The sequence below is a fragment of the Pteropus medius genome, unplaced genomic scaffold, assembly GCF_902729225.1.
Source record: "Pteropus medius unplaced genomic scaffold, Ma_sr-lr_union100, whole genome shotgun sequence".
Lineage (NCBI taxonomy): Eukaryota > Metazoa > Chordata > Mammalia > Chiroptera > Pteropodidae > Pteropus > Pteropus medius.
The window spans coordinates 2615766-2631620 of record NW_024352787.1 but is presented as its reverse complement, the minus strand read 5'-3'; the positions used below and the strand labels follow the sequence as shown (position 1 = coordinate 2631620).

General features: G+C 35.3%; 1 protein-coding gene across 3 annotated transcripts in view; it reads left to right on the top strand.

The window, feature by feature from the left end:
• Nucleotides 1-15855, top strand: part of NALCN (sodium leak channel, non-selective) — a 277480-nt gene that overhangs the window by 4497 nt on the left and 257128 nt on the right. For all 3 annotated transcript variants that reach the window (XM_039849049.1, XM_039849048.1, XM_039849051.1), the window contains exons 2-3: nt 9601-9747; nt 12641-12823. In XM_039849049.1, coding sequence (XP_039704983.1) covers nt 9640-9747; nt 12641-12823 — 291 coding nt within the window. In that variant the 5' untranslated portion in view covers nt 9601-9639. The remainder of the gene's footprint in view (nt 1-9600; nt 9748-12640; nt 12824-15855) is intronic.

Sequence of the window (15855 nt, the reverse complement as noted above, 5' to 3'; positions counted from 1 at the left end):
TAAGAACGAGGTCAAGAAGGAGAAAAATAAGAATGGGGGTCAGTGAAGGAAGGTGTTGGAGAAATTGGGGATGAAATTCTAAGTATGAGTAACTGAATCGGACTACAGTAATGGAAATGGGGAGGTGGATGATAGAGATTTATCAATAGAACAAATGCTAAGAGATTTTGGTGACCAGACCAAAAGAATGAAAGGGAGGAATGAGTAAAAAATGAATCCAGGATGTCAAGCTTGAGCGATAATGGATATTTTAATTCTTATTTTGTTCTGCCTAGATAAAACAACTACTTCTTTATCATTCAGTTAGCTGTAAATCTTTTGCTTTATTATTTTAAAGAATCTTTTTTTTTTTTATGAAATCCATAGGAGATCAGCTTCACATATTACTTCTGGAGTAGAGAAAGATTTTTTTTTTTTAATTACTTCTTATTGCTAAAAAGTACAAATTATGGAAACTTGTATCAGACAAGATACAAATCTGTGATGGCTGAAAATACTATTAAATATATGTTACAAAATTTGCCTGAGGATAAAAAAAAAAAGAATCCTAGATAATGTAAAACTGGGATGGGAATCTTTCAAGCATGAAACCTTGCTTAACTCTTCCTCCTAAGAGCTAAAGTACAGAGATTAAGATAAATATTGTAAATAAGGGACTTAAATTTTCAGAAATAGAACTTGCTGGATTGAAACGTCTTTCCTTAAATGATTCTTTTCATTTCCCTCAATTCTACATATGTCAATACTTTATGGAGAAAAAAAGATATTAAACTCTAGAGAGCCTGAAAACAACTTTCTACTTTTTATTAAATAACAAATTAAAGCATTTTTAAAATTGACTTAGTTGAACTAGGTGATTTGTTTTCATTTTCTTCCTTTTAAGAAATGAATAGCTATTTTAAAGGTATATTCTAGACTAGAAAACTATAGTAGGAAAATCAAGGAAAAACCAAATTTCTTAGTAATCTCATAAGACAAAAACTTATTCTCGTATATAAAATATTCTTGTATATAAAATACATTCCATACAGTTATTTTTTGAGAAAATTCTGAAGTTTTCTGAGGAAACTTAAGAATAGAATATACTATATATACATACAACTATAAATCAAAAATTATGTCTCAAATTTCTCTTTTGCCTGTGTTGTTTATAACTAGTTTAATTTCCCCCCTTCCCCCCAAATTCAGTCTTGACTATGAATAGTAAACTCTATAGGTATTAAAATGCTCATCTGAGCATCTAGACCAGTGATCCCATCACCATTTGGGACCACTGCTGGGAGTGTATAAAATCACCTGAGGACTGTTTCTTAAAATACCATTTTCCATACTCTACCTCAGAACCTCAGAAGGTTCTGATTTAGTATATCCGAGGTGAAGGATACCCAGTGTTAAGAATGTTTAAAAACCTCCCTGGATGATTTATATGTTACTTATCTTTGGAAACTATTATTTTAAACCATTCAACCTTCTTTGTCCAAACTCTGTGGATTCATATACAAAGTTAAACAATCAAAAAAAAAAATCAATAACTCTTTTCAATTTTCCATATTGTTTTAATTACAGTGTGGAAAAATTTTGAAAACTACTATTTTAAACCATCCACCTTCTTTGTCCAACCTTTGTAGATTCATTACAAGGTTAAGCAACCACGATGACAATAGATAATCTCTTTTTCTGTTTTGTTTTGTTTTGTTTTTTTAAATAATAAAATGCTTATCACTGAACTGTCAAATAATAAAAGCCATTGAAGAGTCTGCCACTACCTGGAAGATGGGAGAACCTTTTAAGGACTACTCCGAGTTTGGTAAACTTGACCTTCTTACAAAATCATATGATCAACCCGTGGTGTTTTTTAATTGATATTCTTTTTTAAAATTTTCTTACACTTATGCTGTACCCAGAATAATTCACAAAATTATAAATACATATCATTTTTAAACTTGTAGTGAAAGACAAAGACTTGTTAAATGGATTGACTGATCTTCTCAGTAAAGGTTGGGGAGAGGCTGCTCAGCCTACATGTGCGAGCTGATCACCTTAATTTATAATTAATACTGCAGTGATTTAGGTGATACAAATACAAGTTCATTCTCTCTCCTACTCCTGGACTGTTTTAGTTTGGCATGCAGGGTGCAACAACAAACATGTGTTGGGCCATCATAGTCTATTCTGAATTCCTTTACCAAATCTAATAATTTTTAAAGGCCAAGGAAAATTCGTTTTTTGCAGTTAAAAAAAAAAATGAAACAGAACAGAATCCTTGGTGAAATAATGATACCATTTTGAAGTATTTGTAGAAAGAATCAGAAAAAAATAATCTATTTTTTGAGGGGTGTAGTAAGTAGACTCAATATAAAAAGTAGAGAACCATTTTCTGTTTTTGATCAGCGTGTTGACAAAAGCAAAAGAGAAAAAGAGCCTGTGTTTGGAGATGGTCCTTTGGAATGTTTGGCATCCTTTGTTCGGTAGCCCATCTTGGGTGGCCCTTACAATCCTACTGAGAATGGACTATGCGTGTAACACTCTGTTTTTGCAGGGCTACAACCTGATTTAGTAAGGGCCAAGACATAGACACGTAAGCACCCAGATGAAAGTGCATTTGGAGGGAGAGAGGCAGAGAAAAGTGAGAGAGATTGATGCCGTGATCCCAGGGATCAAAACTGCAATGTCCTTGTTCTCCTGCTAAAGTGATCTGCTCTGCATTATGACAGGGCCAGACCTAGAACTCGGGCTGCTTTTAAGGGAGAAATCAATGCAGCTGCCTGCTTTTCCTCCAAGCAGAAGCCTGCTTAGAGGGAAGGATGCATGTAGGCCATGAAAGTTCATGAGCAAAGCAGATCAATGAGAGGTTTGCTTGAGAGACCCTGAAAGGCCTGGCATTGTAGTTCTAAAGGTAGCCACACTATAATTTAATTTCAGTGTGTAGACTGGGAGAGGCAAGAATTGGAGACTCCCTGTCTCTGATCTCTGAGAAAGAAGGTGCTGTTCACAAAGCCATGGAAAGGTCAGATTGAAAATGTGGACGGCTGAACATCACAGAAGTAAAGGTCAGAAAGAAAACTTGGGAAGGAATTTACGTTCTCTAAACCTCAGTTTTATCTGTAAATTAAGAATAACAGAACACCTGCCTCACTGGGTTATGGCGAGAAGTAAATGAGATAATCCATGCAAAGCTCTTAGCCTCATATATCATAAATTTTCAGTAACTTTTACTGTTAGGCATGATTTGTTTAAGCTTAAAATTAATTATTTTCATATTTTACTTGTTTTAAAGAAATTACAAGTGAAATAGTTGTTTCAAAATATTTGAATTTTACAAAAGTTCTTGAAATTAAAAAATAAGAATCAAATTCTCTGCCTGCTCTCTCCTTCCCTCCCCTACCTCTGTTCTCCCAACACAACAGACTTCCTGGTCTAACCAGCTCATGTGGATCTAGGCAAGTGTGCCTCATATTTTTAATCTCTACAGTGGGGATAATAATAAAAACTTCTTCAGAGAGGTATTAAGGCCTTGCAGTAGTGCCTGGCACAGAGCCAGCTTTCAATAAATGTTGTTCTCAACTTTCAAGTGAAAAGAAAGGCTATATATATATTTAAGCTTGATTCTCTTCTAAATTTATGTATACTTATTTATGGACCATTATCTTACCCTAAGAATTGATAAAATACATAAAATTAGAAGCGGCTTCAAGGGTGTGTTAAATTTTATCGCTAGAAGTCTTTTGGGATATAATCTATTGCAAACTCCTAGTCAGTCCAGAAGTTCTTTCTGCACACTCCACAATATGTAGTCATTTGCTCTGAGAATATCCAGAAAAGAGCTTACCGCCTCTCTGATAGCCCAACACATAACTGAGAACTTTTAGATAAAACGGTTCTTTTTGTTACTAACTTCTGCTGATAACTTCCATTTAGTATGGATTTTCCTTGCTGGAAGACGAACACTACAAAACAAAATCACGCCCTTGACTGTGTTCTGAACTTTGGATTTTGAGTATGACAGAAGGACTTCTTTCAATGCCTTCTTTCTGCTCTAGTACATTCTCTGCAGAAAAACAAATTCTTTGATCCATGTATCATAGGTGGGATCTGTTTTCTAGTTTTCACATTCTCAGCATATTTAATCAAGAATTTATGAGACTAAAACTAACTCTAGGAAACTATAAAATCTGTTATCTTTAGGAAATTAAGACAACTTCTTACTGTGTGATACAAGATTATCACATGGGAGTTAAATGCTTTTATTTCATCTTTTTTTCAAAATTCAGAGTAAAAATAATAAAAGCATAAAAGAATATTTTTAAGATTTAACCTAAATGAAAAGGCTGGATGAATGAATAATGACAAAAAAACCTGAAAATAATATTTAAGTAGAGTTGATGAGAAGTTTGATGATTTCTTGCTGGAAAAAAGTAGACACATTTTTATAAATGTGTGGCTGGAAAAACTATAAAATGAATCATATAATAAAAATGGATTCAATTTTAAACATTGAGAAATGTCTCTACTGTTTTCACAAACAATAATTGATGCCAAGAGAGTTTATAATCATGAGGTTGAATGATAAGAATATGTTGAAAAAGTAGTTTCTTTTTCTTTTTATAACACAATAAAATTTTAATTTAATAGTTCTATAAACTACTTGTCTTGATTCCTATCCTGTCTCATCTCTCTGCCTAAGTTTTCTCATCTGTGAAATGGTTCTAGTAAGACTTAAATCACAATGTATGTCACACTTAGAACAGGCTCCGCTCGTGAGAAGCCCCATAAACATTTTTGTTGGAAGGACTTTGTTTTCACGTGGCAGTCAACAGAATTTGGGAAGATATCAACTGCTGAGCTCACTATTTTACCATGGGAACTCCTCATCTTCTAGAGCGTTTCATCAAGTTTTTATGGTTTTTTTTGGTAGGGGTGCTTTGTGTGTGTGTGTGTGTGTGTGTGTGTGTGTGTGTGTGCGATAATTGTTTTCCTTTTTATAAAGTAGTTGGACTAGAGAATACCATTCAGTTTTACACCAAATTCTGTCTTTAACACTTTCCCTTAAATGGTTGTGATGATTAAGATCAAAGACAATCACTGAGACACTGGGGCTGCTGGAGTCCAGATGTGCTGTGGAGGCTGTAAGAGGTGCACTTGTGGGAGGGAGTGCAGAGTACCGGCAAAGCACAGGACATGGTTCTCAGTATCCTTAGGAGGGAATGAAGATGATTTGAGCTTGAAGAATGAGGGGCTTTCAGCCATTCAGGACGGAGTGAGAGCTTTTGTTTTTTCAGACGAAGAACTGGAAGTGGAATGGGTTGTATGATAATTCTGTTCTTAATTTTTTAAAGACCCTCCCCCCATACTGTTTTCCATAGTGGCTGTACCATTTTACTCATAAAGGCCTCAGAGTTTGTGCACATATGTGGCCAGAAGAATAGTTGTTGATTTTGATGTGTTGCCAATTGTAGTTAACAACTAATGATTAAAAAGAAATCAGATATTTATGTCTTCTTTTTTTGAGGGGGGAATAAAATAAATGCTGTGAGTCTACTAGAGTAGTATGTTTCTCTTGTTTACACTTTTATTCCCAAACATTAAATCTTTCAGTTGTAACAAACAAATCACACACACAGACTCTTCATGAGTTTAATTAGGGAATAGAAAGGACTAATGTGGGATTGGCAGCAGCAACAAAGAGGACACAGCTGGAATAAAGGAGCTGAGGTAGTTGAGAAAGGGTGGAAGATAGTGGTTAATGGTACGCTTAGCTAGTTCAAGCATGTGGGTATGAGTATGAAAGGAAGTGCAAGTAAAATTCAGTGGCATTCAATGTCCTTGAAACATCAGGTTAAATAAAGCAAGAAGTCTGTAAGCTCTACAAATGCCTTTGCTGTTCCATGCTGTATACCCAGCACATGTTACAGTACCTGATACCATAGTGGATGCATAAAATTTTCTTTGTGAATGAATGAATGAATGAATGAATGAGAAACAAGAAGATAAGCTGAGGTTTTCTGAGTTACAAGAGAGACCATATTAGTGTATTGGGAAGATAATTTCTGATATGAAGAATAGGACATATTGAAAAGGTTGATATTTGTAGCAGTTCGGACCTGAGGTCCTATGGCCTAGCAAAGGCTCTGGGAATAAAGTGAAAGGGGTCTTGCATATCAATGGAATGAGGAAAGTAAAAAAAATCACCAGTGAAAAGAGAATCTGTGCAATCTTCTGCACATGTGGAGGTTTTCATATGGGTCCTGAAAAGCTCAGGGTAGTAGAATCTGAGACTTGAGACTGGTATCAAGTTGTCCTGTTGATTTTTAAGTGATGATGTTTTTGGTATGGCCTATATCTAACGAAGAGGCAGCATAGATACATGACTCAGTAATCGTAGCTGGACACTAACAGATGATGATCGAAACCGTAAGAACAGATGCTCATTTAAGGGGCTGAGTACAGACCACAGACACATGGGACAGCAGGTAAAAGACATGCTGTAAATCATAATTTAGAAGACAGAAGTTTCAAAATTGTTTAATGCAAACCCGAGAAGGTATGGAGAAGAAATGACCTATAGTGTTGCAATACCTCACAGTTAAAGAAAACTGAATTTATTAACCTTAACTTGGTCAATAGAGAGCTGGAATGACCTAAGAAGAGTATATGCCAATAGAAGTAAAATATAACTATCCTAGATTACAAAACTGGATTTTAACCATTTAAAAGATCAATAAACCAGTTTCTTTTCTGCCTGAGTTGCCATTAGCTGCTTCCTAGTAAAAGATTTATCAATGAACATATTATAACTGTGCAGCCTCCTCCCACTATTGAACTAGTTAAATACCAACTACTTTTACTAAGTGTGAAAAAGCTACTGGAGCCATGCTTTTCAATTAGTGCAGTGCCTTGTGAAGGACACTTCTGTAAACAGAAAAAAATATTAGTTTATAAATACATAATAGTGATAAGGCTAAGGTACATGGAAGCAATTTCCTGTCAAAATAATAAGCTTACCTAGGATACTTAAATATCCCTGCTGGTCTTTATCAGAGGAATAATAGATTTGCTGTATTCAGTCATATTGATTCAATATAAATGCATGTGTAAAACAATATTTATGTAAAGGAAAATTATAACAATCAACTGACTCAAATTAATTTTGGACTATTTATATGTTTGTAACAAACATTTTGCTACTTGCATGCTTTACATAATATTTAATATTATTAAATCAGTCAAATTTCCAGTAATTCAGGAGCTAGTTGTTAAATTTTAATATATGTGTGGATTAAACAGGTTCCATCAGAGTTTGGACAGAGTTTTCTTCGGCTGTTGATTTGGTGGCACTTTTGTTGTAGGTAAAATGTGGGTGAAAGTGGATGACAACTAACGTCATTTGTTACAGTTGCACTGTTTTTGTGGGCCAAATAATAGTCAACTTGGAGAGTTTTAAAAAATAAGTTCTGGATGTCTAATTCTCTAGATAAACAAATCCATAGGCAGACGTTGCTTTTGCTTCAGATGAGATATTTATAATAAAAGGTGCATGGAATTAATATGTGAAGGCGCCGTGTTTATACGTTAAAAATTTTTCAGCCGGCAACTTATGGTAAGGTCTTAAGAACAATAAATATGGCTATCCATAATTTTCCACTGGTTCAGTGAAAAAGGCATTATGGCTAGTGGGTAGGTCTATAAAATTTTCTTGGATCATTTTTGAACAGCATTGTGAAACCACTCTTTATTTTCTCCTTTGCACTGTCTAATCTTGAAGGATTTCTAAAAGATTCTGTATCCAGTTTTGGGTACATAAGAGACTGTCATTCAAGAAGCATCCTATATTGAGGCCACCAGATGTTTCCCCCCACAGTAAATCAGAGAACAAGCATAATTTGAATATTCTGCATATATTTACATATCGATGTCAAGAGTCCCTAACTTCAATTATGTAAAATAAAATTAATTAGTGCAGCCTACTGCAAAGCACATATTCAAATCCAATATTCAGAGCAAGACAGCCTGGAAATACCTAGCACATCTTAAAGCAAATTAGTTTGATTTCTTCTGGGAATAGGAGGGTTGGGCGGATGTATCTATCTAGGTGCATCAAGGAGAACATAGATGCAGAGGAAGGTGCTCAAAGAGGGAATCAGGTTAAAGCTCATTTGTCCTGAGTTTCTGTGTTCTCTTTCCCAGTGAAAATTGCAATTGCACAGATTTACACGTACTGTGAACACATTCTTTTTATCTGGTGCTCCATCCAGGACGGAGTGGCAGTCATTGTTCTTGGTTAGCGTTCTTTCTCTAGCTCCAAGGAGCAGTAGATAGGAGAGCCAATGCAATTTCCTGGTATTAAAACTATTGTGTTTCCCTGTCTTGGTATCTCGTGGCTGTGCACTGCTTGGAAGACCAAATCTATTCTTTACCTACCTTTAGAAATTCTCCTCATCAGTCCTTGACATTAGCATGGTCCACTATAAACACCTTAGGTTTTGTAGTCAGAGCTGCTTTTATATTTCAAGTTTGTTTGGGTGGCTTTGGTCAAGTTATTAGCTACCCCGAGGCTGGAATTCTTAGTGCTTTCATAAAGAGACAAGATGTTTCCTTTCTTCTGTGAGCCATAAAGATTAAATAAAATATCATTACTAAGTGCCCAAAACAGCATAAATCCAAAAAAAATGTTAGCTCCTCTCCTTCATCTAAGAATCAGTCCAGGTGTTAATCAAATGAGAAGTCTCTCTGTGGACTCACAGAGTAATAAGGCAACACTTGCCTTTTCAACATCTCCATTCACACTAAATTGCACTTATTTGCTTTTTGTGTCCTGCGGGCAGGGTACATAGTAGGCCTATCAATGGCTGATGGATTGTGGAAGGTGGTAGCAATGGCTGAAGGGAATTGACACATATAGCAAAATGTAGATGACTCAGAATTGTGCAAATTTAAGTGGTAAGTGGGCATCTCATCTTCCTCTTTGATGTAATTCAGATTTATTCAGAGTAGCTGGAAGAATTGATATAGCCACAGCATTCATAGAAGAAAAAAACAACTCCATTTAGAGTAGTTTCTGCCCCATTCTTTCTGGCCCACATCCTTTATGGCAAGGACAAAATTGGGAGATTAACGTGGGACTGTCATTGGAAACAGATGTCTATGAGTGTCACATTAAATTAACTCAAGGGAAAATCCTGGGAAAGATCTGAGTATTTCTCCTGGATTGGTCAGCTGTTCTCTGGCACAGACCACCTTTAAGTGGAGACAGCTCTAGGTATATGAACACAGACCTCTAATAATTTCCTACTAATATGTGCACCCTAAGAAGCAAAGCCATTTTACCCCAGTTAATCTAGACTAGTGGTCTCTAAACTGACATGCAAATAGTTTATGAAATGCACAAGATGATGTGTTAGGCTGAGAGGAAAAACATCAAGCTTTTATTGATATTATTCATCTCATTCTTTTAAAATTCCTATTTGCATGTGTTTATCATATACAGTATAATGGAACATGTGTATAACTAATGTATGAATAGGTGTACATTGGGCACTTGTTTTTGTGATCAGGATAAAGATGGCTCAGGTTACTAACACAAGTCTCTCTTTCTGTTCCCAGACCGCCGTTTTGTACTTGCTCGCCAGAGCTGACTTCAGCATGCTCAAAAGGAAACAGAGCTCCAGGGTGGAGGCCCAGCCAGTTACTGACTTTGGTCCTGATGAATCTCTGTCGGACAACGCTGACATACTCTGGATTAACAAGCCAGTAAGTTTCTTTTTGAAGTACGGAAAAGCACATGCTGTTTTAAAGGAAATTTGATTCATATATTCAAAAATCATGTACCTTTGGCTTTGAAATGTCTGTTTGAGCTGCAGTAGAATCTGGATGAGTCCGGGAGTCTGGAAGTTGAGAACAATTGAAATAATGAAGTGCTGCTCTGAGTTACTTACATAGGAAGAAGTGCTAGGTGGTCTGGCTTTCTCCTCTCCACCTCTGTGAATGCTGTCCTCAGAGTCACCCAGACAATGCCACTTCACAGGCTGATCCAAAGCTGGAGTCCCATATTGGTGACCTCTTTTACCAGGCAACATGTATGAATCTATGAGGAGATAATCAAATGTTAAATTAAAGGTCTCCTTCTGAGTTGCAAGTTTTGAGTAAAAGTAAAGGTTAATGAGACAATGATAGTATCTCCGAAGAACTTTGTCACCTTCTCTGCCTAATTAAGCTAATGAGAACTCGAGAAGATCTACTATACCAGGTATCATTGTATCCTAGACAGTTTAGTGGCCAGAGCTAAGGTGGAATGACATATTCATAGGTATTGGAAACTCAGCTCTGCAAGCTAGTATAGGGTCAGCTTTATTATTATTAAACTCATAGTGCAGGCTGAAGTAAGAAAATGAACTGTTAACTCTCACAGTGCTTGTCTTTCCCTTGACCATGAAAAAGGTCATCTGCCTTGGTCTCCCTGACCTTTCTTGTCTTTCTTCGTCTAATCTGTTCTCCAGACTACTTCTCCAGCCTACTCACATTACTTTTTACATTTCCATTTCTGTTCACATTATCTTCTGCTTTGCAATCATTAAAATATCCCTGTTATCTACATTACAAGTTAAAATACATATTACATTCAAGGCGCTTTCTATTCTGGCTCTAACTTGTCCATCACTGGCCCTTTCTCATATTTACACATTGTCTACTTGAGCCATATCAACAACTTCCTGCTCCTCCAAGAGGAACTCCTCCAGTTCACATTGTTCTCCTTGCCCAGGGGCCCTTTTCCAGCAATCCTGACGAGTCCAGTTCTCCTCATGCAGGTAGCCAGGCTCACATGTCACCCCTACTCCCAACCACTCTGAAAGGTTCCTCACTTGACCCTCCACACCACAGACAGAATAAACCTCTTCTCTTTCCACTTACCCTATTTTATATTTGAATAAGTATACATATATACTGAGTATAAATAAAATATTTATGTTATGTATATCACACTGCAAAGTAGTGATGAGTCAGAACTGTGTTGTTTCCATTTTTGTGTCCTGAGAGCCCAGTATAATTTCTGACACGTAGTAGGTCTTTTCATGTTTAAAGAATTGAATAGAATAGAGAACAAAGCACTCACTAATATTTTTTTTTAGCGTCCATCACATACCGAGCTTTCTGAGAACTTCTGAAAAAAAGTAGTATTATAGATGGAGCCTCAGAAGCACCAAGTAAAATGATTAATGTTTAAGTAGAATTTATTCTTTAATTCTGAAACAGATTTGTTGTGGAATAACCTTTCTTTTAGAGCTCTTTTGTGTGATTAAATACTTTGTGTTGGAAGTCCAGATGGGGCTAGATTCACAAACTGCTGTTTATTGAAACGCTTCCAAATTGCATGAAAAGTGCATCAAAATAAATTTAATCATCAGTGACTTATATGGTATGGAATTAGTGGCATTACGTCTTCATGCAAATATTATAATTGTCAGATGAATGTTAAAACCCATTCACCAGCCTACAAATGTCTGAGTCTCCTCAAAGTTCTGACAGTCTTTTCTGTCTTTCATCTTGGGTGCTTGCTAGCTTGTGTAGCTGCAGAATCTATCTACTACAAAACAGATTTTTTTTTCAGGGGGATTAAAGGATTAATGTGACTGTATATACATCCAGGATAGTCAATAAAGAACATATTTAAATTATATTTAAGAATTGTCTAATTAATTAATTAGTAATATTAATTATGTGGGTTTAGCATGAAAATGCAATATTTTTTATCATAGGTTTTATTAATTTTCATAATAAAAGTATCTGAGTGATTAAGTCCTATACATATGCACAGGTAGACACACATGCACACACGCATTCACCTTTTTAATTTCTGCTTTATGCTGGGGTTAAGGAAAATATTCACAGTGCATGCATTGCTAGATTTGCACAGAAACTTTTTTGTGTGTGATTTTAGAAGATAAATCTGGACTAAATTTGTACAAAACATGTTCTCCAACATAAACAGGGAAGTCTATTTATTATCTTTTGAAAATAAAGGATGATACCAGATTTTAAACAATATTTCAATATAAGGATGCTACATATAAGAGACATATGGAAAGAAAACCTTACACATGGGAAGTGTTATATATCAATTCATTTTAAAAAGCATTTGTGATCTACAAAGTTAAGCCATTTGCTAGATACTAAGGAAGTTACAGTAAATATAATGTGGTCTCTGATTCCAAGTGCTCGTAATAGATAAAAAAGTATAAAAGTAATAGTACATCAAGTTTCTAGTTGCAAACAATTAAATCAGATTCTAATTAAATAGGAATCTCCCTGTGTTGTGGCCCGTTGCCCTGGAAAGTCTCATTGGCATTGGAGTAGCCTGACCAGGTTCACATCTGGGCTTTGGCCGTTATTAATGCAAGACTGTAGAAAAGCTTTTTAATCTTTCTGAGCCTAGTGCGTTCATGTGAAAATTAGGCCGATTTAAGAATTAAATAATATTAAATATGTGGAAATATTTTATATGCATTTAATAGACATTAGTTTCCTTCTTCTCTTTACTAGTAAAAAATTTTAATCTCGGTATTGTTTTCCAAATAGTGCGACTCCTGATACAAGTTTAAGATATCATTTTTTGATGTCAAATAATAACTTCGGACCATTCTTGCAGTGGGTTCACTCTTTGCTGCGCATCTGTGCCATCATCAGCGTCATTTCCGTCTGTATGAACACGCCCATGACGTTCGAACACTACCCCCCTCTTCAGTATGTGACCTTTACTTTGGATACTTTATTGATGTTTCTCTACACGGCAGAGATGATAGCAAAAATGCACATCCGGGGGATTGTTAAGGTGAGTGTTCCCACGTTATTTAAGCTAAAAATCAAAATGCATTGAAAATCTAAATCAGTTTATTATGTAAATATTCATTTCAGTAAAGCTAAACATCTCTTTATTTTATCTACATCGAAGTCTTTTAAGATAGGATATAACTCCAAAGATTGATGAAAATGTGATGCATAAGAATATTTTAAAAGTGAAATCAATTGTGTAAAGCACCAAGCCTCTGAATATCTGGGAAGGAGCTAGGTGGGCTGACCGCCAGCTTCCTGAGGGCCAGAATAAGGTCTGTCGTGCCACCTATGGGTGACCTCAAGCAAAGGAGGCATCTGTTGATTTGCGAAATGCAGAATAAGGTTACATGATAAATGTCACAGTGTGATGCTGTTCAGCAGAATGTCGTTAACCTGAGGCATTTTGAAGGTATTAAGGGGTTAGAAGAAAGGACTTGGGGTAGAAAGGAATTCCAGGACTATAAGAAAAGGAATGTGTAGCATGAAATTGCCACCAATGGGAAACCAAAAATAAGTAAATAAAAGAAAAAGAAAAGGAAGAAAATTTCTGTCATGGGATATTTCTTTCTTCTGTAACACTAATCTTCACAGAATTAAAAATAAGTAGATGATACTGTCTCTAATGTATTTTAAATTGTACTGTTTACCAAGACAGAGTGTATAACAAAATAGCATCATGGGCGTTGGGGGTCTCTGCCAAATGACAGATTTGACTCAAATCCTGGTATTTTACTGGCTGTATCAGCACCTCGAGTTGGGTAATTTTTATGGAAAAGGGACTCATTCTGTACAAGAATTTCAGAAGTTTAGTGAGATGATGCATAACATGTGGTTACTGGTCAGTTGCTTCTCTTTACATAGTTCTCTGTGTGCTATCCTTAAAAGAGATAGATCACAGTCAATGTATTATTCTTTTCACTTTTAACTTTTTTAAAACTTTTTGTTCTAGAAATTTAAAAATTTACTCAAAAGTAGAGATTAGAGTTGAAATGAATCCCTATACCTTAACATCAACAATTATCAATATTTAGCCAGTTCTATTTTATTTTAAAGCAAATCTGAGAAATCAGATAATTTCAGAAATAACTCCCTATGCATTGCAAACTGATAATTTTTTCGTACCCTAATGCCATTGTCACATCTAGCAAAGTTAAAAATAATTCCTTAATGTAAGCTAATATCCAATCCATATTCGTATTTTCCCAATTGTCTGAAATATTTCCTTTTACAGTTAGTTTCTTTGAATCAAGGCTCAAACAAGGTTAACAAAGTGTATTTAATTTTTATATTTTAAAACCTCATTTAAGTTCCAGCTACTGGCTATTGTCAAAATTTGTAAGTAGCTTTGAAAAAGATTTTCTGAAGTTTGTTAGGTGACTCCAGAAAACTGGGAATCATAATACAAAAGAAGAAATTTAATTCAGTATAGGAATTTAACTTGAATAGGCCCATCAAAGCCTCAGCAATCTTGATGCAATTATCAAGAAACCAGTAAACTCAGAGACTTCTCAAGAGCCTGTCATGAATGCAGTAAGCATGGACCCCAAGAAATGCAGTGTGGCTCTAAGATGTGATACATAGCATGCTGAAAAAAGTGTTGGTTCATGGGAACAGTAGGCACCCTCCATGACTCAACCAATGGACTTCAGCATGATTCCAAAATTGTCTGGATCTTCCACAAGTGACAGTTATTCCAAGCATTATATGCCTACGTTTCAAAAATCAGTAGCTAAAGCAGAAGGTCACCTTGGGGGAAAGTGAGAGTGCTAGAGGTATCTTTTATGAAACTGTAACTTTACTCTCCAGCATAGCCTAGTCATATTTTAAATCCTTTGATTCCCCAGAGGGCCTTGGATGACCCTGGCACTTATGGGTATTATTCATTCAGGCAATGGCAATCTTTGAATGTTTTGGGTGAAACTCTTAGGGATTGAAATACTATGTGTTGACTTCTTTGAGGTTCCAACTTGAATGAATAAAGGCATGACATTTTCCTAGAATAAAAAAAAAATTTGTTAAGATATTTACTAAATTAAGACTTAGGTTTCACATCATAAAAATGACAGTAGGAATTGCTTTAATTGTCACAGTCAATGATAAAAAGAGCAGAGGTGGATTTGATACATAAATTATGCATTCATTCCAAGTGATCACGGCACTAAATGAACAGAGGTTTTAGTAGTTTAAATAGAAGTCAAAGCAATCGTTAAAAAGAAAAAAAACTTGTTTTCTGACCAAGTTGTTTTCGAAATGCTATAAATGAGCCATTTTCAGTACTTTCAGACTTTCACCAACATTTGGATGCGTTATTTACTAAAACCAAATTTTGTTTTATTTTCAATCTATAAGAATTGAAAATTGAAAATTAACATCAGATATGATTTTTCTGTTTTTCTTTCAGATATGATCAGATTAAACACAAATGTAATGCAGATTTTAACAAGATTGCATTACTAACATTATCTTGAAGTAATCAACACAGCTTCATATCTCATTGAAACTGGTATTCAATGTTTAAATGCTGACTGATATTTGGGTTAAATGTGGTTAAATATGAGGTCTTGAATTAGCTTTAAATGTATCATCTCATTGAAATTTCAATATTGCGGACAGCGCAAAACAGTCATAACAGTTGGTATCATTTTTGTACTACATTAGATATGCACATTAGACACAGATCAAAGAGTAAATTCTGCTTGAGATCACATGCTTGTATTTAAGAGTTAACTTACTTTCCCGAAAGTGGGATTGCTGGATAAAATAATTCTAGTTTTGAATTTTTAAGACTGTCTGTACTGTTTTCCATAATGACTGTACCAATTTACATTCCCACCAACAGTGTACAAGGGTTTCCTTTTCTTCTTGCCATGCTTGTTATCTTTTGTCTAACAGGTGTGATATGATATCATTGTGGTTTTGATTTTACTTCCCTGATGATTCCTGAAGTTGATCACCTTTTCATACACTTGTCCATTTGTCTTCTTTTGAGAAATGTCTGTTCAGGCCCTTTGCCCTTTTAAAAATTAGGTT